A 14,175-nucleotide genomic window follows, 5' to 3' on the forward strand; every position below is an offset into this window, starting at 1 on the left:
CACGAGCAACGTCAATGCTCTCATGTTTGCACGAATAATTTCACACACCAGACTGCTTTATAAACGAGGGTCAGTATAAACCTGGTTTTGCTAAGAAGCTGCTCATGAAAAAAGGATCGGTACCAGCTATTCGTGTTCCTGCTGAACCTCTAGAACAACTGAAGTGAGTGTAACGTTTTATTAAACTTTATATTAATATTAATCTTTGCAAATCGCTAGCTGCACGCTTCACAATGAATGCGTCTAAGGTTTACACTCAGGGTACATTACGGCATGTTTTCTATGATGTTCTCAATATAATTCATAATCTAACGTTTATACTGAACATGGTTATTGTGTTACAAATGGTGTACGCACAGAACAGAGAGGCGGGGTGAGCAAAGCTCATTATCATTTAAAGTCATATGCACTGAAACGGCGTGCTGAAAACAGAGCTGTTTTTGACCAAGTAAAATAAGTGTTTTCTTACAATACTAATGAGAATTTTTTATTAAAGTATATTACAAACTTTTAATTTAGACCCTAACGAATCATACTAGCTTGTACAAAAATGGCATTATATGACCCCTTTAAGTTTTGTGGCTATACTTTGAAAATTGCGTTTGTACAATTACTGTAAACGTGTTGATAGAGCTGAACTTGTATTTAACCTGAAATGTAAAAGTGTATTGCCTGCTTAGTTTTCTCCATGTTTTAAAGCAGGCATGTCATAGTTTAGGAGGGTAATAAATGATTCAGAATGCCATGAACCCTGTAGTAATGATCATTAAGAGTCTCTTGGAAAGAGAGCATTCACATCCTGTTGGACAAACAGAGAGCCTCTTGTGAGACCACAATGAGCTGCATTGGAGTCCCAACACCACCCTAAATCTGATTGAATCTTCTTGTTATACATGGGATATTTCAGGAGTGTTTTTCGCTCACCCTGTGACTTCACTTAGATAATTCAATCACAACCAACATGGAAGAAGACATTGTGCTTTAAGAAAACAGAAACACACAGAATAACTTCCCTGTCACAAATGGGCTGTGTAGTGTAGCTTAACCCACAAACTAGTGTAGATTAACCCACAAATAAAAGTGACGAAGAATAAACAAGATACAAGACGCCTGTTGCATGAACCCGGTTTCACTTCCTACCCTGGCAAGTTTGAGCAAACTGTTTTTTTGGGCTCAAGACATGTCAGTCATACATAATTGAAACAAGTAAGATTTCTGTAATAGTACTAATAAACTAAATGTGTTTTAAAGGGGTCCTATTATGCCCTTTTCCGAAGTCTTGCTTTTGTTTTTGGGGTGTACTAGAATATGCTTTCATGCTTGATTGTTCAAAACACACATTATTTTCCACATATTTTCCATTATTACAGCTCCTCTGTCCCCACTCTAGCCCGAACGCATGCTTTAGTTCCGGTTTCGATTAAGCCCCTCCTTCCGAAATACGAAATGTGCTGTGATTGGTTAGCTGGCCCAGTGTGTGGTGATTGGCAGCGTTTAGCGTGTATTTGGGAAATGTCCCGCCCCTCCATAACAACGAGTTCTGCTCTAGTGTAAATATAAAGGATGGCGGCAATTTCAAACCCGATTCAGACCCTGACAATGTTAACGAACAAGAGGAGCATTCAGAACGGATTTCATGCATAGATTTTACAGGACATTTCTGAGTGGTATGTTTTTCTTGTACATAAAAGGTACGATGTTATCCATCATTTAATCATGATATTTGTCGGAAAACTATGGTTATATAAACAGTAATCGATCACAAAAACATGGTTAATTTTTTTCTAAGGGGCAGTGAACAGCCTTACAAAAGCGAGAGCTTACAAAAGCTATAGTAAACAGCACTATATCAACACTAATGTTGGCTAGCAGGTGAGCGTATCAACAACATAAAACGTATAATTAGAACTGTCAATAGAAAACGCAACTACAAATAATACGACATACTTACAAGTTGTCATTGCACAAACAACAGTCCCGACAAAGTGGAAACTGGAGAAGCTTTTGTGTGGCTCTGGAAGCTGTTCTTCGCATAATGTGCAGCGCACAGATAAACATTGGGATTATAATGTTCAGGTACAGTGTTTAAAATAAATTTGACCCATTCTAAGTTTGTCAGCCTTAGGAAGGTCAAACAAATGAGTTGTGGAAAAAACAGCGTCTCTTTGACATAGCAGCTCATCCTGGCCTCGTCCGCTTTTCTGCGTATTCTGTGGGCGGGGATTATTTAAATGAGGAACATTGTGACTTTATAAAGCACGGAAAAATCATGTTGTAGTACAAACTTGCCGTTCGTTGTAGTTCTTCAAAAGAGGATTCTGTTGAATTAAATATCTCTCTATGGAGTGGACTTTGAGCTTTGTAACCTTGCAGAGTTTTTAAGCTCAAACAGCAACATTACACACTAACTAAAGTTGAAAAGTGGAAAAGTATAATAGGACCCCTTTAAATAGACAATAACCAGGTTTATATATGTGACCCTGGACCACAAAACCAGTCACATGGGTCATTTTTTGAACATGAGATTTATACACCATCTGAAAGCTAGAAAAAAATAAGCTTTCCATTGATGTATGGTTTGTTAGGATAGGACAATATTTATCCGAGATACAACTATCTATCCTACACAACTATCTACAAAAATCTGAAAACTGAGGGTTCAAAAAAATCGAAACATTGAGAAAATCGTCTTCAAAGTTGTCCATTTATGTTCACCATTGTGCTGCATTCACTCACAAAAATAAACGTTTTATATATTTATGGTAGAAAATTTACTAAATATCTTCATGGAACATGATCTTTACTTAATAGCCTAATGATTTTTGGCATAAAAGAAAAATCGATTATTTTGACCCATACAATGTATTGTTGGCTATTGCCACAAATATACCCGTGCGACATGACTTGTTTTGTGATCCAGGGTCACACATTTATCATCAATATATCTAATTTGATTCAATCTCATTTTAACTAATTGAATATTGCTTGTTTTACAGCTAGCCATATTTGAACCATGTTCATACTTCTTAATTGAATGCATTTCATTGTTTTAACAATGAGCAGATGTATGCTGATTCTAAGCAATTGGAATAAATGCAAACTATTAGTTAATAAACTAAGCCATGACGAGTGCAGAAATCTTACCCGTTTCATTTATGTATGACTGACAAATATGCATAACATTAAGTTTATTAGTTTATGTAATCTAAATGGAATGAAATTGTATTTGCAATTCAAATACATAAATCTTAAATGTATGTTTTTCTATGAAGGACAAAAATGAGGCCCAGGCTAGTCTAAAGATCTTGTAGAACTGATTATATATATATCTTTATATATATATATATATATATATATATTTACTTACATGTAAGGAGCTTAAGTGGGACAAAAGCAAATATCACCTTATCCCAACCCTTAATCAAGGGGTCCTCAATCACTGATCTAGCACAATAAATTAGTTTTTTTGGCAGCAAAGTTTATTATATTATGGAACTTCCTGTTGGCAGACTCAAATGGAATGACACTGGTTCTAATTCGAACTGATGGATGCCAAATATTAAATCAAATTTTATGTTTTACAGCAATAAATAAACAGCTGATATGCACTACCAGGTGCTGAAAGTGGTGCAGTACCGCTCTGACCACTAGATGTTCCTCGCTCCATCACACTTTTATATCTCTTTCCATGCCTGCAAGTTTTGACGGACAGAGCCAAGTCCCTCCCAGCCCAAAGCTTCCACAGGCTCAGCTCTGCATGGGAAAGCTCCTGGTGTGAATCTGAAACGGGGGCAGTAAAAAGACGCACATATTTCCCCAGCTCCAGGTTTCTGTCTCTCCTGGACGCCGCGTTGGAAAAGTGCATCAGAAGATGGCAGGGAGTAAAGCAGCGATAAAGAGCACACCTTGTGTTTCTCCGTGGAAAGGGAGATTTGAGAGACAGGGATCTGGCTATGTAGAAGCTTTGTGTGTGTGTGTGTGTGTGTGTGTGCTTCAATCCACATGAGGAATTGTTTGTTTCTCTTGGCTGAAAAAAAAAAACAGGGTGTGTGTGTGTATGTGTGTGTGTTTGGAAAAAAGTCAATCAGAGGGAGGTGGTGTGAGTCTGACTGACTATAGAATAAAAATAATAGGGAATGTGTAAGTGTGTTTTTTTATTTACATGTGCATTCAGCTGTAGTTTATACAGTGGAATGCAAGTGCACTGAAATTGTGCTCCCAAGTATGAGTCAGTGCCAGTGTGTGTGCAGGTGTATATTTCTAGGTTTTCTAAGTCCAACTGAAAACTTTATAGTCTTAAAAATAAAGGTTCCAGAAGGGAGTGGGGTGGGGGGGGGGTTGTAGCGAACCATCTTAATGTGAAGAATATTTCAATAACCTGAAGAACCTTTGGCAAATTCCATGGATGTTAAAGGTTCTTTGTGGAACCATCATTGCCCATAAGTGTAGAGTGGGACTTGATTTCATTCGAAAAGGATGTTCTGGATCAGCACAGCTATGGAATAACATACACTGATGAATCATTCACAAACGCCACGTTGGAAGAGACGGGTGCATTTAAATGCGAGACTAAATCCCCTAAATTATCGCTGTGTTTGGAATACAAGAGTCACTCGTGATGGGATGACTGACATTGTAACAACCATAGGAACAGTTTGGTGTCTCAGAGATGTCAATAAATACATGAATGCCAACAGTTGAAGTGGTTATGTACTTTGCTATGAATGTGTTAGTTAGTCCGTTGTATTAGCGTCCAGCACGAGGGAAGTTTATTTGGACAGACCCTTGACCCCTCGATTTTGACCAAGGAAGTGAGTCTATTCAACATGTACACTTCTGACAGAACCATAAACCACAATGCACCATGACTGTGGCGTCACAGCAGATTGCACTTAATTTACCCACACAACTCTAGTGTATGATATTAGTATTATTTTGACATTTAACCGCATTTAATCCTTGTTGTAGGTACCGTACGCTGACTGTTTTTATCATTTTCGTTTGTGTATTTTTTAATATTTAATATAAATATTTTAATATTAGTTTATATTTATTTTTTTAACAGGCCAAGCATACATACAGGCGTATAGAATGGTGCATAAAACAAAATAATAAGGAAAAGTGGGCACTCGTGCAACATAAGCAATGACGTACATCCGAGTGAACGAAACGGAGCGAAGTTAGCAAGGGAAGGGCATAAAAAAACTGGACTTAAACGCAGCCCTTGAATTGACCATCAAAAGAAAGCTTTGCCAACTGCCATGTGGAACGATAAAAGCCCTTCATTAAATCAATCGCTGACTTTCACAGGGAAAGACCCTTCGAGTAGCATCTCCTTCCAGCAGTGGGCTTCAAGGGCGAGAAAATACCATTAGCTCGCTTAATATTCTCTCCTGTGTCTCTGGGACAGACAGAGGAGGAGCAGATGTTTGCTAACCACTAAACACTCGCGGTCAATTTAACGCATCCAAACACACACTCACGCTTGACTGACCGATCTCCAAGCTCCCGTGTTCAGAGACTCACACACTTCCCTCACACCTGGGCCTTCTAATCAAACCTGTACCGCCAACATCGAGATGGACGGCCCTGTTTCATTCTGAGGTTAATGAAACTCAAGCAGGAGAATTGAGATGAGGAAGGTCTATACAGTCTGTAACTCACCCATGACACAACACGTCCGTTGAAACACGGTAGCTTGGCGTTGTCATCAGAAATCTCTTCCTTCACCACCCTGAAGAGACATAATGAAACGACAGGTCTGTTGAAAGTTTCACCAGAGTAACAGATGATTAAAACATGATTTTCACTCAAACTATACACGAAAGCAGTTGTCAGTTGCCTCTTTAATTTAATTCTGCTTAATCAGTTAAAACAATTCTATGGTTTTGTTCGAGATCAAATGCAAAACACAGATACACAAAGAAACTAGACTGAAGAAAATGTGAATGTTCTGCCTCTCAGTTGCTATAGTGTGCAACGATCGGGTTTGGAAAACGATTACGATTTTATTTTGAACGATAACTTATAAACGTTTAAAGACAGCTCTACTGTAAGCTACAAGGTTGGTAATCGATGGTATTTTCTTCTGTTGATAAATAATAAATAAATAATAAATTTTAACTTATTCTTAAAATAATCGTGTTTGACAGCAGAATTCGTGGTAAAAAACTACATTTCACCAAATTGAGAGTAAAAAAAAAAAACATTCTTCAAAATAGATCTTTAGCTCCGCCCACTCCCATGAAGCACTGCGAATGATGCAATCGATCTCCCTATAGGCTCTCAAAATACTAAAATGTTTGTATATATATATGCATATTTTGCAATAAACTTAAAATATATTGTTTTTATACACTCAATAAAACCGTTAAAGGGACATTGTGTAGGATTTTCTCCCATCTAGTGGTGAAATTGTATTTTGCATTCAAACGAATTGTGCTCTCCACAATGCTCTCTTTTTCAAATGCGTGTTGCATCTACGGTAGCCGTTATGTACCAAAAAGCCATGACAGGATGTCGTCTCTTGTTTTTTGTAATCTTGTTTCCTTTTACGTTCTATTTTGGACTTTTTTGGCGACGAGGATTTCTTCTCCTGTGGCTCGGCATATGTATGGTCCGCCATTAAAAATAACAGTGCAATGCAGCCTTTTAAACTTGTGACAAGCGCCTCTCACTGCTCTGCTCCTCCGTTTCTGCTGCTTTCAGTTACGTGACGCAGGCTGAAAACGCGTTGTGAAAACGCGTTGTGGAAACGCGTCGGCCTAGTACTTTTTGTCCCTCTCTCCTATTATAGTTTTTCAAGATGGCGGAACTACATGGAAGCCTCCGTGGACCTACCCGTCCCATGTATATAAAGATGATAAATTCTTCGTTTACAAGGATAAGTCAGATAATTGGCAGAGGTGTGGTACACCATTGAGGACATATGAATAAAAAAAATTATTTTAGATAATAAAATACCTAAAAAAGTACACATTGTCCCTTTAAGGTCACAGTCCTTTGCCTTTTTGTCTGATTTTCAATAACTTTATTGCTTAAAATCAAAGTTTGGAGTGTTGTGATTCACCTCATAGCTGATTGGTTTGGTTCTCTTTAACAAAGACTATTTTAAAATCCCTATGAAAAAAAAGTGAATTAAAAAATACTTCTGGAACCAGTGCCACTCAAAAAGGGGGCGGGCACTGTTGCACTTTATATTACGGGGCTGTTGAATGCTTGAAACTGATTGGTTGACGAACATTCTAATTATTTTCAGGGAAACACAATACATGGCTAAAATAGTTCCAGGCATGTCTTGACCGCATTACATGTCCATATCACTTTGCCAAATGATTTCAGTTATTTCTAAGGACATTAAAGCCTACAACAACCAAAGAACCAAAACCCACAATGACACTGACCAAGCAAATAAATATACTAAACAATAGGATAAAAAGGACAAGCTATTTACATGTTTTTTGCCACAAAATGAACCTCATTGCTGGTTCTTGCTGAAGCTCAAATGTGCTGCGTAACACGAGAATGAACCTCATTGGTTCTTGCTGAAGCTCAAACACGCTGCGTAACACGAGAATGAACCTCATTGGTTCTTGCAGAAGCTCAAACACGCTGCCTAACACGAGAATGAACCTCATTGGTTCTTGCTGAAGCTCAAACATGCTGCGTAACACGAGAATGAACCTCATTGGTTCTTGCTGAAGCTCAAACACGCTGCGTAACACGAGAATGAACCTCATTGGTTCTTGCTGAAGCTCAAACACGCTGCGTAACACGAGAATGAACCTCATTGGTTCTTGCTGAAGCTCAAACATGCTGCGTAACACGAGAATGAACCTCATTGGTTCTTGCTGAAGCTCAAACATGCTGCGTAACACGAGAATGAACCTAATTGGTTCTTGCTGAAGCTCAAACACGCTGCGTAACACGAGAATGAACCTCATTGGTTCTTGCTGAAGCTCAAACATGCTGCGTAACACGAGAATGAACCTCATTGGTTCTTGCTGAAGCTCAAACACGCTCTGTAACACGAGAATGAACCTCATTGGTTCTTGCTGAAGCTCAAACACGCTGCGTAACACGAGAATGAACCTCATTGGTTCTTACAGAAGCTCAAACACGCTGTGTAACAGGAGAATGAACCTCATTGGTTCTTGCTGAAGCTCAAACACGCTGCGTAACACGAGAATAAACCTCATTGGTTCTTGCAGAAGCTCAAACACGCTGCGTAACACGAGAATGAACCTCATTGGTTCTTGCTAAAGCTCAAACATGCTGTGTAACACGAGAATGAACCTCATTGGTTCTTACAGAAGCTCAAACACGCTGCGTAACACGAGAATGAACCTCATTGGTTCTTGCAGAAGCTCAAACATGCTGCGTAACACGAGAATGAACCTCATTGGTTCTTGCAGAAGCTCAAACATGCTGCGTAACACGAGAATGAACCTCATTGGTTCTTGCTGAAGCTCAAACGTGATGCGTAACACGAGAATGAACCTCATTGGTTCTTGCAGAAGCTCAAACACGCTGCGTAACACGAGAATGAACCTCATTGGTTCTTGCAGAAGCTCAAATGTGATGCGTAACACGAGAATGAACCTCATTGGTCCTTGCTGAAGCTCAAATATGATGCGTAACACGAGAATGAACCTCATTGGTTCTTGCTGAAGCTCAAACGTGATGCGTAACACGAGAATGAACCTCATTGGTTCTTGCAGAAGCTCAAATGTGATGCGTAACACGAGAATGAACCTCATTGGTTCTTGCAGAAGCTCAAATGTGATGCGTAACACGAGAATGAAACCTCATTGGTTCTTGCTGTAACTCAAACGTGCTGCGTAACACGAGAATGAACCTTATTGGTCCTTGCTGAAGCTCAAACGTGATGCGTAACACGAGAATGAACCTCATTGGTTCTTGCTGAAGCTCAAACGTGATGCGTAACACGAGAATGAACCTCGTTGGTTCTTGCTGAAGCTCAAACGTGATGCGTGACACGAGAATGAATCTCATTGGTTCTTGCTGAAGCTCAAACGTGATGCGTAACACGAGAATGAACCTCATTGGTTCTTGCTGAAGCTCAAACGTGATGCGTAACACGGGAATGAATCTCATTGGTTCTTGCAGAAGCTCAAACGTGCTGCGTAACACGAGAATGAACCTCATTGGTTCTTGCAGAAGCTCAAACGTGCTGCGTAACACGAGAATGAACCTCATTGGTTCTTGCTGAAGCTCAAATGTGATGCGTAACACGAGAATGAACCTCATTGGTTCTTGCAGAAGCTCAAACGTGCTGCGTAACACGAGAATGAACCTCGTTGGTTCTTGCAGAAGCTCAAACGTGATGCGTAACACGAGAATGAACCTCATTGGTTCTTGCAGAAGCTCAAATGTGATGCGTAACACGAGAATGAACCTCATTGGTTCTTGCAGAAGCTCAAACGTGCTGCGTAACACGAGAATGAACCTCGTTGGTTCTTGCAGAAGCTCAAATGTGATGCGTAATACGAGAATGAACCTCATTGGTTCTTGCAGAAGCTCAAATGTGATGCCTAATACGAGAATGAACCTCATTGGTTCTTGCACAAGCTCAAATGAGATGCGTAACACGAGAATGAACCTCATTGGTTCTTGCAGAAGCTCAAATGTGCTGCGTAACATGAGAATGAACCTCATTGGTTCTTGCAGAAGCTCAAATGTGATGCGTAACACGAGAATGAACCTCATTGGTTCTTGCAGAAGCTCAAACGTGATGCGTAACATGAGAATGAACCTCATTGGTTCTTGCAGAAGCTCAAATGTGATGCGTAACACGAGAATGAACCTCATTGGTTCTTGCAGAAGCTCAAATGTGCTGCGTAACATGAGAATGAACCTCATTGGTTCTTGCAGAAGCTCAAATGTGATGCGTAACATGAGAATGAACCTCATTGGTTCTTGCAGAAGCTCAAATGTGCTGCGTAACACGAGAATGAACCTCATTGGTTCTTGCAGAAGCTCAAACGTGATGCGTAACATGAGAATGAACCTCATTGGTTCTTGCAGAAGCTCAAACGTGATGCGTAACATGAGAATGAACCTCATTGGTTCTTGCAGAAGCTCAAATGTGCTGCGTAACATGAGAATGAACCTTATTGGTTCTTGCAGAAGCTCAAATGTGCTGCGTAACATGAGAATGAACCTCATTGGTTCTTGCAGAAGCTCAAACGTGATGCGTAACATGAGAATGAACTTCATTGGTTCTTGCAGAAGCTCAAACGTGATGCGTAACATGAGAATGAACCTCATTGGTTCTTGCAGAAGCTCAAACGTGATGCGTAACATGAGAATGAACCTCATTGGTTCTTGCAGAAGCTCAAACGTGATGCGTAACACGAGAATGAACCTCATTGGTTCTTGCAGAAGCTCAAATGTGATGCGTAACACGAGAATGAACCTCATTGGTTCTTGCAGAAGCTCAAACGTGCTGCGTAACACGAGAATGAACCTCGTTGGTTCTTGCAGAAGCTCAAATGTGATGCGTAATACGAGAATGAACCTCATTGGTTCTTGCAGAAGCTCAAATGTGATGCCTAATACGAGAATGAACCTCATTGGTTCTTGCAGAAGCTCAAATGTGATGCGTAACACGAGAATGAACCTCATTGGTTCTTGCAGAAGCTCAAATGTGCTGCGTAACATGAGAATGAACCTCATTGGTTCTTGCAGAAGCTCAAATGTGATGCGTAACACGAGAATGAACCTCATTGGTTCTTGCAGAAGCTCAAACGTGATGCGTAACATGAGAATGAACCTCATTGGTTCTTGCAGAAGCTCAAATGTGATGCGTAACACGAGAATGAACCTCATTGGTTCTTGCAGAAGCTCAAATGTGCTGCGTAACATGAGAATGAACCTCATTGGTTCTTGCAGAAGCTCAAATGTGATGCGTAACATGAGAATGAACCTCATTGGTTCTTGCAGAAGCTCAAATGTGCTGCGTAACACGAGAATGAACCTCATTGGTTCTTGCAGAAGCTCAAACGTGATGCGTAACATGAGAATGAACCTCATTGGTTCTTGCAGAAGCTCAAACGTGATGCGTAACATGAGAATGAACCTCATTGGTTCTTGCAGAAGCTCAAATGTGCTGCGTAACATGAGAATGAACCTTATTGGTTCTTGCAGAAGCTCAAATGTGCTGCGTAACATGAGAATGAACCTCATTGGTTCTTGCAGAAGCTCAAACGTGATGCGTAACATGAGAATGAACTTCATTGGTTCTTGCAGAAGCTCAAACGTGATGCGTAACATGAGAATGAACCTCATTGGTTCTTGCAGAAGCTCAAACGTGATGCGTAACATGAGAATGAACCTCATTGGTTCTTGCAGAAGCTCAAATGTGCTGCGTAACATGAGAATGAACCTTATTGGTTCTTGCAGAAGCTCAAATGTGCTGCGTAACATGAGAATGAACCTCATTGGTTCTTGCAGAAGCTCAAATGTGATGCGTAACACGAGAATGAACCTCATTGGTTCTTGCAGAAGCTCAAATGACATGCGTAATACGAGAATGAACCTCATTGGTTCTTGCAGAAGCTCAAATGACATGCGTAATACATGTCAAGCAAGCAAGCTTGAAATTCCGTTTACAACAACTGATTTTCCCTCTCTCTTTCTCCCTCTCTCTCTCACTCTTTAACCATCTTCAAAAATCTACTAAAGACGCATCTCTTTCGCCAACATTTGACTCAATAATACCAACACTTACTATTCTATATCTATTATATAAAAACATCCTTGCTACGGTGTGCTGTCACTGATCACGACATTTGCATATTGTTGCCCTATTGTTGATTCGACTGCTTCTATTGCTCTCTTCATTTGTAAGTCGCTTTGGATAAAAGCATCTGCTAAATAATTAAATGTAAATGTAGTGTACTAATGTAACTCCATTAGTCTGCTGTCAATGGCTCTAGCCTCCGTTACTACCTCTAAAAAGACGTTTTGGAATTAGCAACGGATTATAGATGCGCAAGAAATTAATCCTACACACATGTTTTATACGTTTTATGGACAAAAACCTGACAATTGTCTTAAAATACAACATCTGAACAATGTCTTGAGGTGTGGTTACCGTGATAAGCGGAATAATTAACTCCGGCCCGTTGAATTATTGGAAAATCATGCACACCCACTTCACGTAGTGGCCGCATTACCACCTCGGGTGTGCAATATTTATTTTCTAATAATTCAACGACCAGTCGTCAATTATTCCTTCCCTATTGTGTTCTGGCCGGTTGCCGAAGCATTCGCTGTTGTGTTGTTATGGCATCGCCAGGTGGTTGCTAAGGTGTTCTCATTGGTTGTTAAAGCAAGCAGTTGCTATAGTGTTCTGGCTGGTTGCTAGAGCATTTACTATTGTTTTCTGGTTCTGGTTGCTAAATGGACGTTACTAGCTCATGTCAAAAGAGGCCATAATAATAGTGAGGGGCTCGACTTAGCAAACACCCTTAAATAAGTAAAGCAGCTCCATTTTCTAAAAGCCCCCTCACACGCAGTCACGCACACAGGTTAATTTAGTCTCCCATAAAACAAAATTCACGGCATGCACCTCCTAGTCCCTCCCCCTTCCCAGCTGCTCCTTAAAAAGGTGCTGACCCCACTGACTCCTGTCACCATGGAAACCTTTGTCAAAGAGGAAGAGGGTGAACGACAGCTGGCTAGTAAAGCATGTGAGGTTTGCTGAAACAGACCATGTAATCTATTAATAATAAAAATCAATTGAGTGATCATGATTGCATTCATGTTATATAAATCAAAGCCAGGCGGCTATCTTTAATCACACGCATATCATGCCAAACACCAAAGCAGTGGGTACAAAACCGAGTCTGTGCTATAGAAGCACACAGGACATGCCCATTGCTTTCCTGGCCGACAAAAAAATACATGTGTGAATGCTTTCCTGTGGTCTACCCTGACATGTTTCATTTGATCTGATGGCATTTCCAATCCATACAGACCATCTGATGCATATTGCACGCAAAAAAATGGCAGCATTTGAGAACAGAAAGCTTCAATCTGATCTGATTGGATTGCTTTACCGCTTCCTCCCCTAGTCTCAGAAGATCAAGCTAAATTCGTATCAAATGAATCCAAACCCGCATTATGCAAACAATCTGATGTTTTATCTTTTTTACATCCACATTCAGGGCTTTATTTGTGTCATACATCATCTCTCTCTCTTTCTCTCTTCCTGCCAGATGAAGCTGATCTAATGAAACCCTTCAACAGTGACTGTATCTGCTGAATTCTCTCAGGCCCAAGATCTCATTCGGTGTGCCAATATGCTTGTGCTTATGCTTTTGTATCAGATTTTTCTTGTGCAATACATATCTAGAGAAGGCATAAATTCTGAATGCTGCATGATGTATCGTTAAAGGAGAACTCCGGCGCAAAATGAACCTTCGGTCTAATAAAACATTGGTACCTAGTCAACCGTTCTCTGAGATTTGTTTTCATGATAATCGAATGTAAAGAGTTTTATCTCTAAAAACTGTTTAGCGTATAACGCTAGTAATGGGGGCATTTAATAAGTAAAAAGAAATCGCTAGTTTATACCACTAACAAGGCTCAAAATAGCCCCACACGAACACAGTAACATAATGAGGGTCCCTACATGCAAAACGAAGCATTGAGAACTTTGTAAGTGTACAGACCGTTTAATAAGAAGATAAAGATAAAGACAGTCCACTTCGTGTATACAGACAGGAGCCATCTTTGGAAAACAGTCTCGACTAATCAAACCACGAACGACGTGCTAAGTGAGCTGAACTGTATGAAGTTCAGTGAACTTCTGAACTGTATGAATGGCGTTCGTGGTTTGATTAGTCGAGTCTGTTTTCCAAAGATGGCTCCTGTCTGTATACACGAAGTGGACTGTCTTCATCTTTATCTTCTTATTAAACGGTCTGTACACTTACAAAGTTCTCAATGCTTCGTTTTGCATGTAGGGACCCTCATTATGTTACTGTGTTCGTGTGGGGCTATTTTGAGCCTTGTTAGTGGTATTAACTAGCGATTTCTTCTTATTATATGCCCCCATTACTAGCGTTATACGCTAAACAGTTTTTAGAGATAAAACTCTTTACATTCGATTATCATGAAAACAAATCTCAGAGAACGGTTGACTAG

General features: G+C 40.0%; 1 protein-coding gene across 2 annotated transcripts in view; it reads right to left on the reverse strand.

Annotated features, from left to right (window-relative positions):
* LOC130069957 (segment polarity protein dishevelled homolog DVL-3) overlaps positions 1-14,175 on the reverse strand; it is a 46,454-nt gene that overhangs the window by 22,565 nt on the left and 9,714 nt on the right. For both annotated transcript variants that reach the window (XM_056234168.1, XM_056234167.1), the window contains exon 2: positions 5,665-5,734. In XM_056234168.1, coding sequence (XP_056090143.1) covers positions 5,665-5,734 — 70 coding nt within the window. The remainder of the gene's footprint in view (positions 1-5,664; positions 5,735-14,175) is intronic.

The sequence above is a fragment of the Rhinichthys klamathensis genome, unplaced genomic scaffold (assembly GCF_029890125.1).
Source record: "Rhinichthys klamathensis goyatoka isolate OS25496 unplaced genomic scaffold, OSU_Roscu_1.1 h1tg000391l_1, whole genome shotgun sequence".
NCBI lineage: Eukaryota > Metazoa > Chordata > Actinopteri > Cypriniformes > Leuciscidae > Rhinichthys > Rhinichthys klamathensis.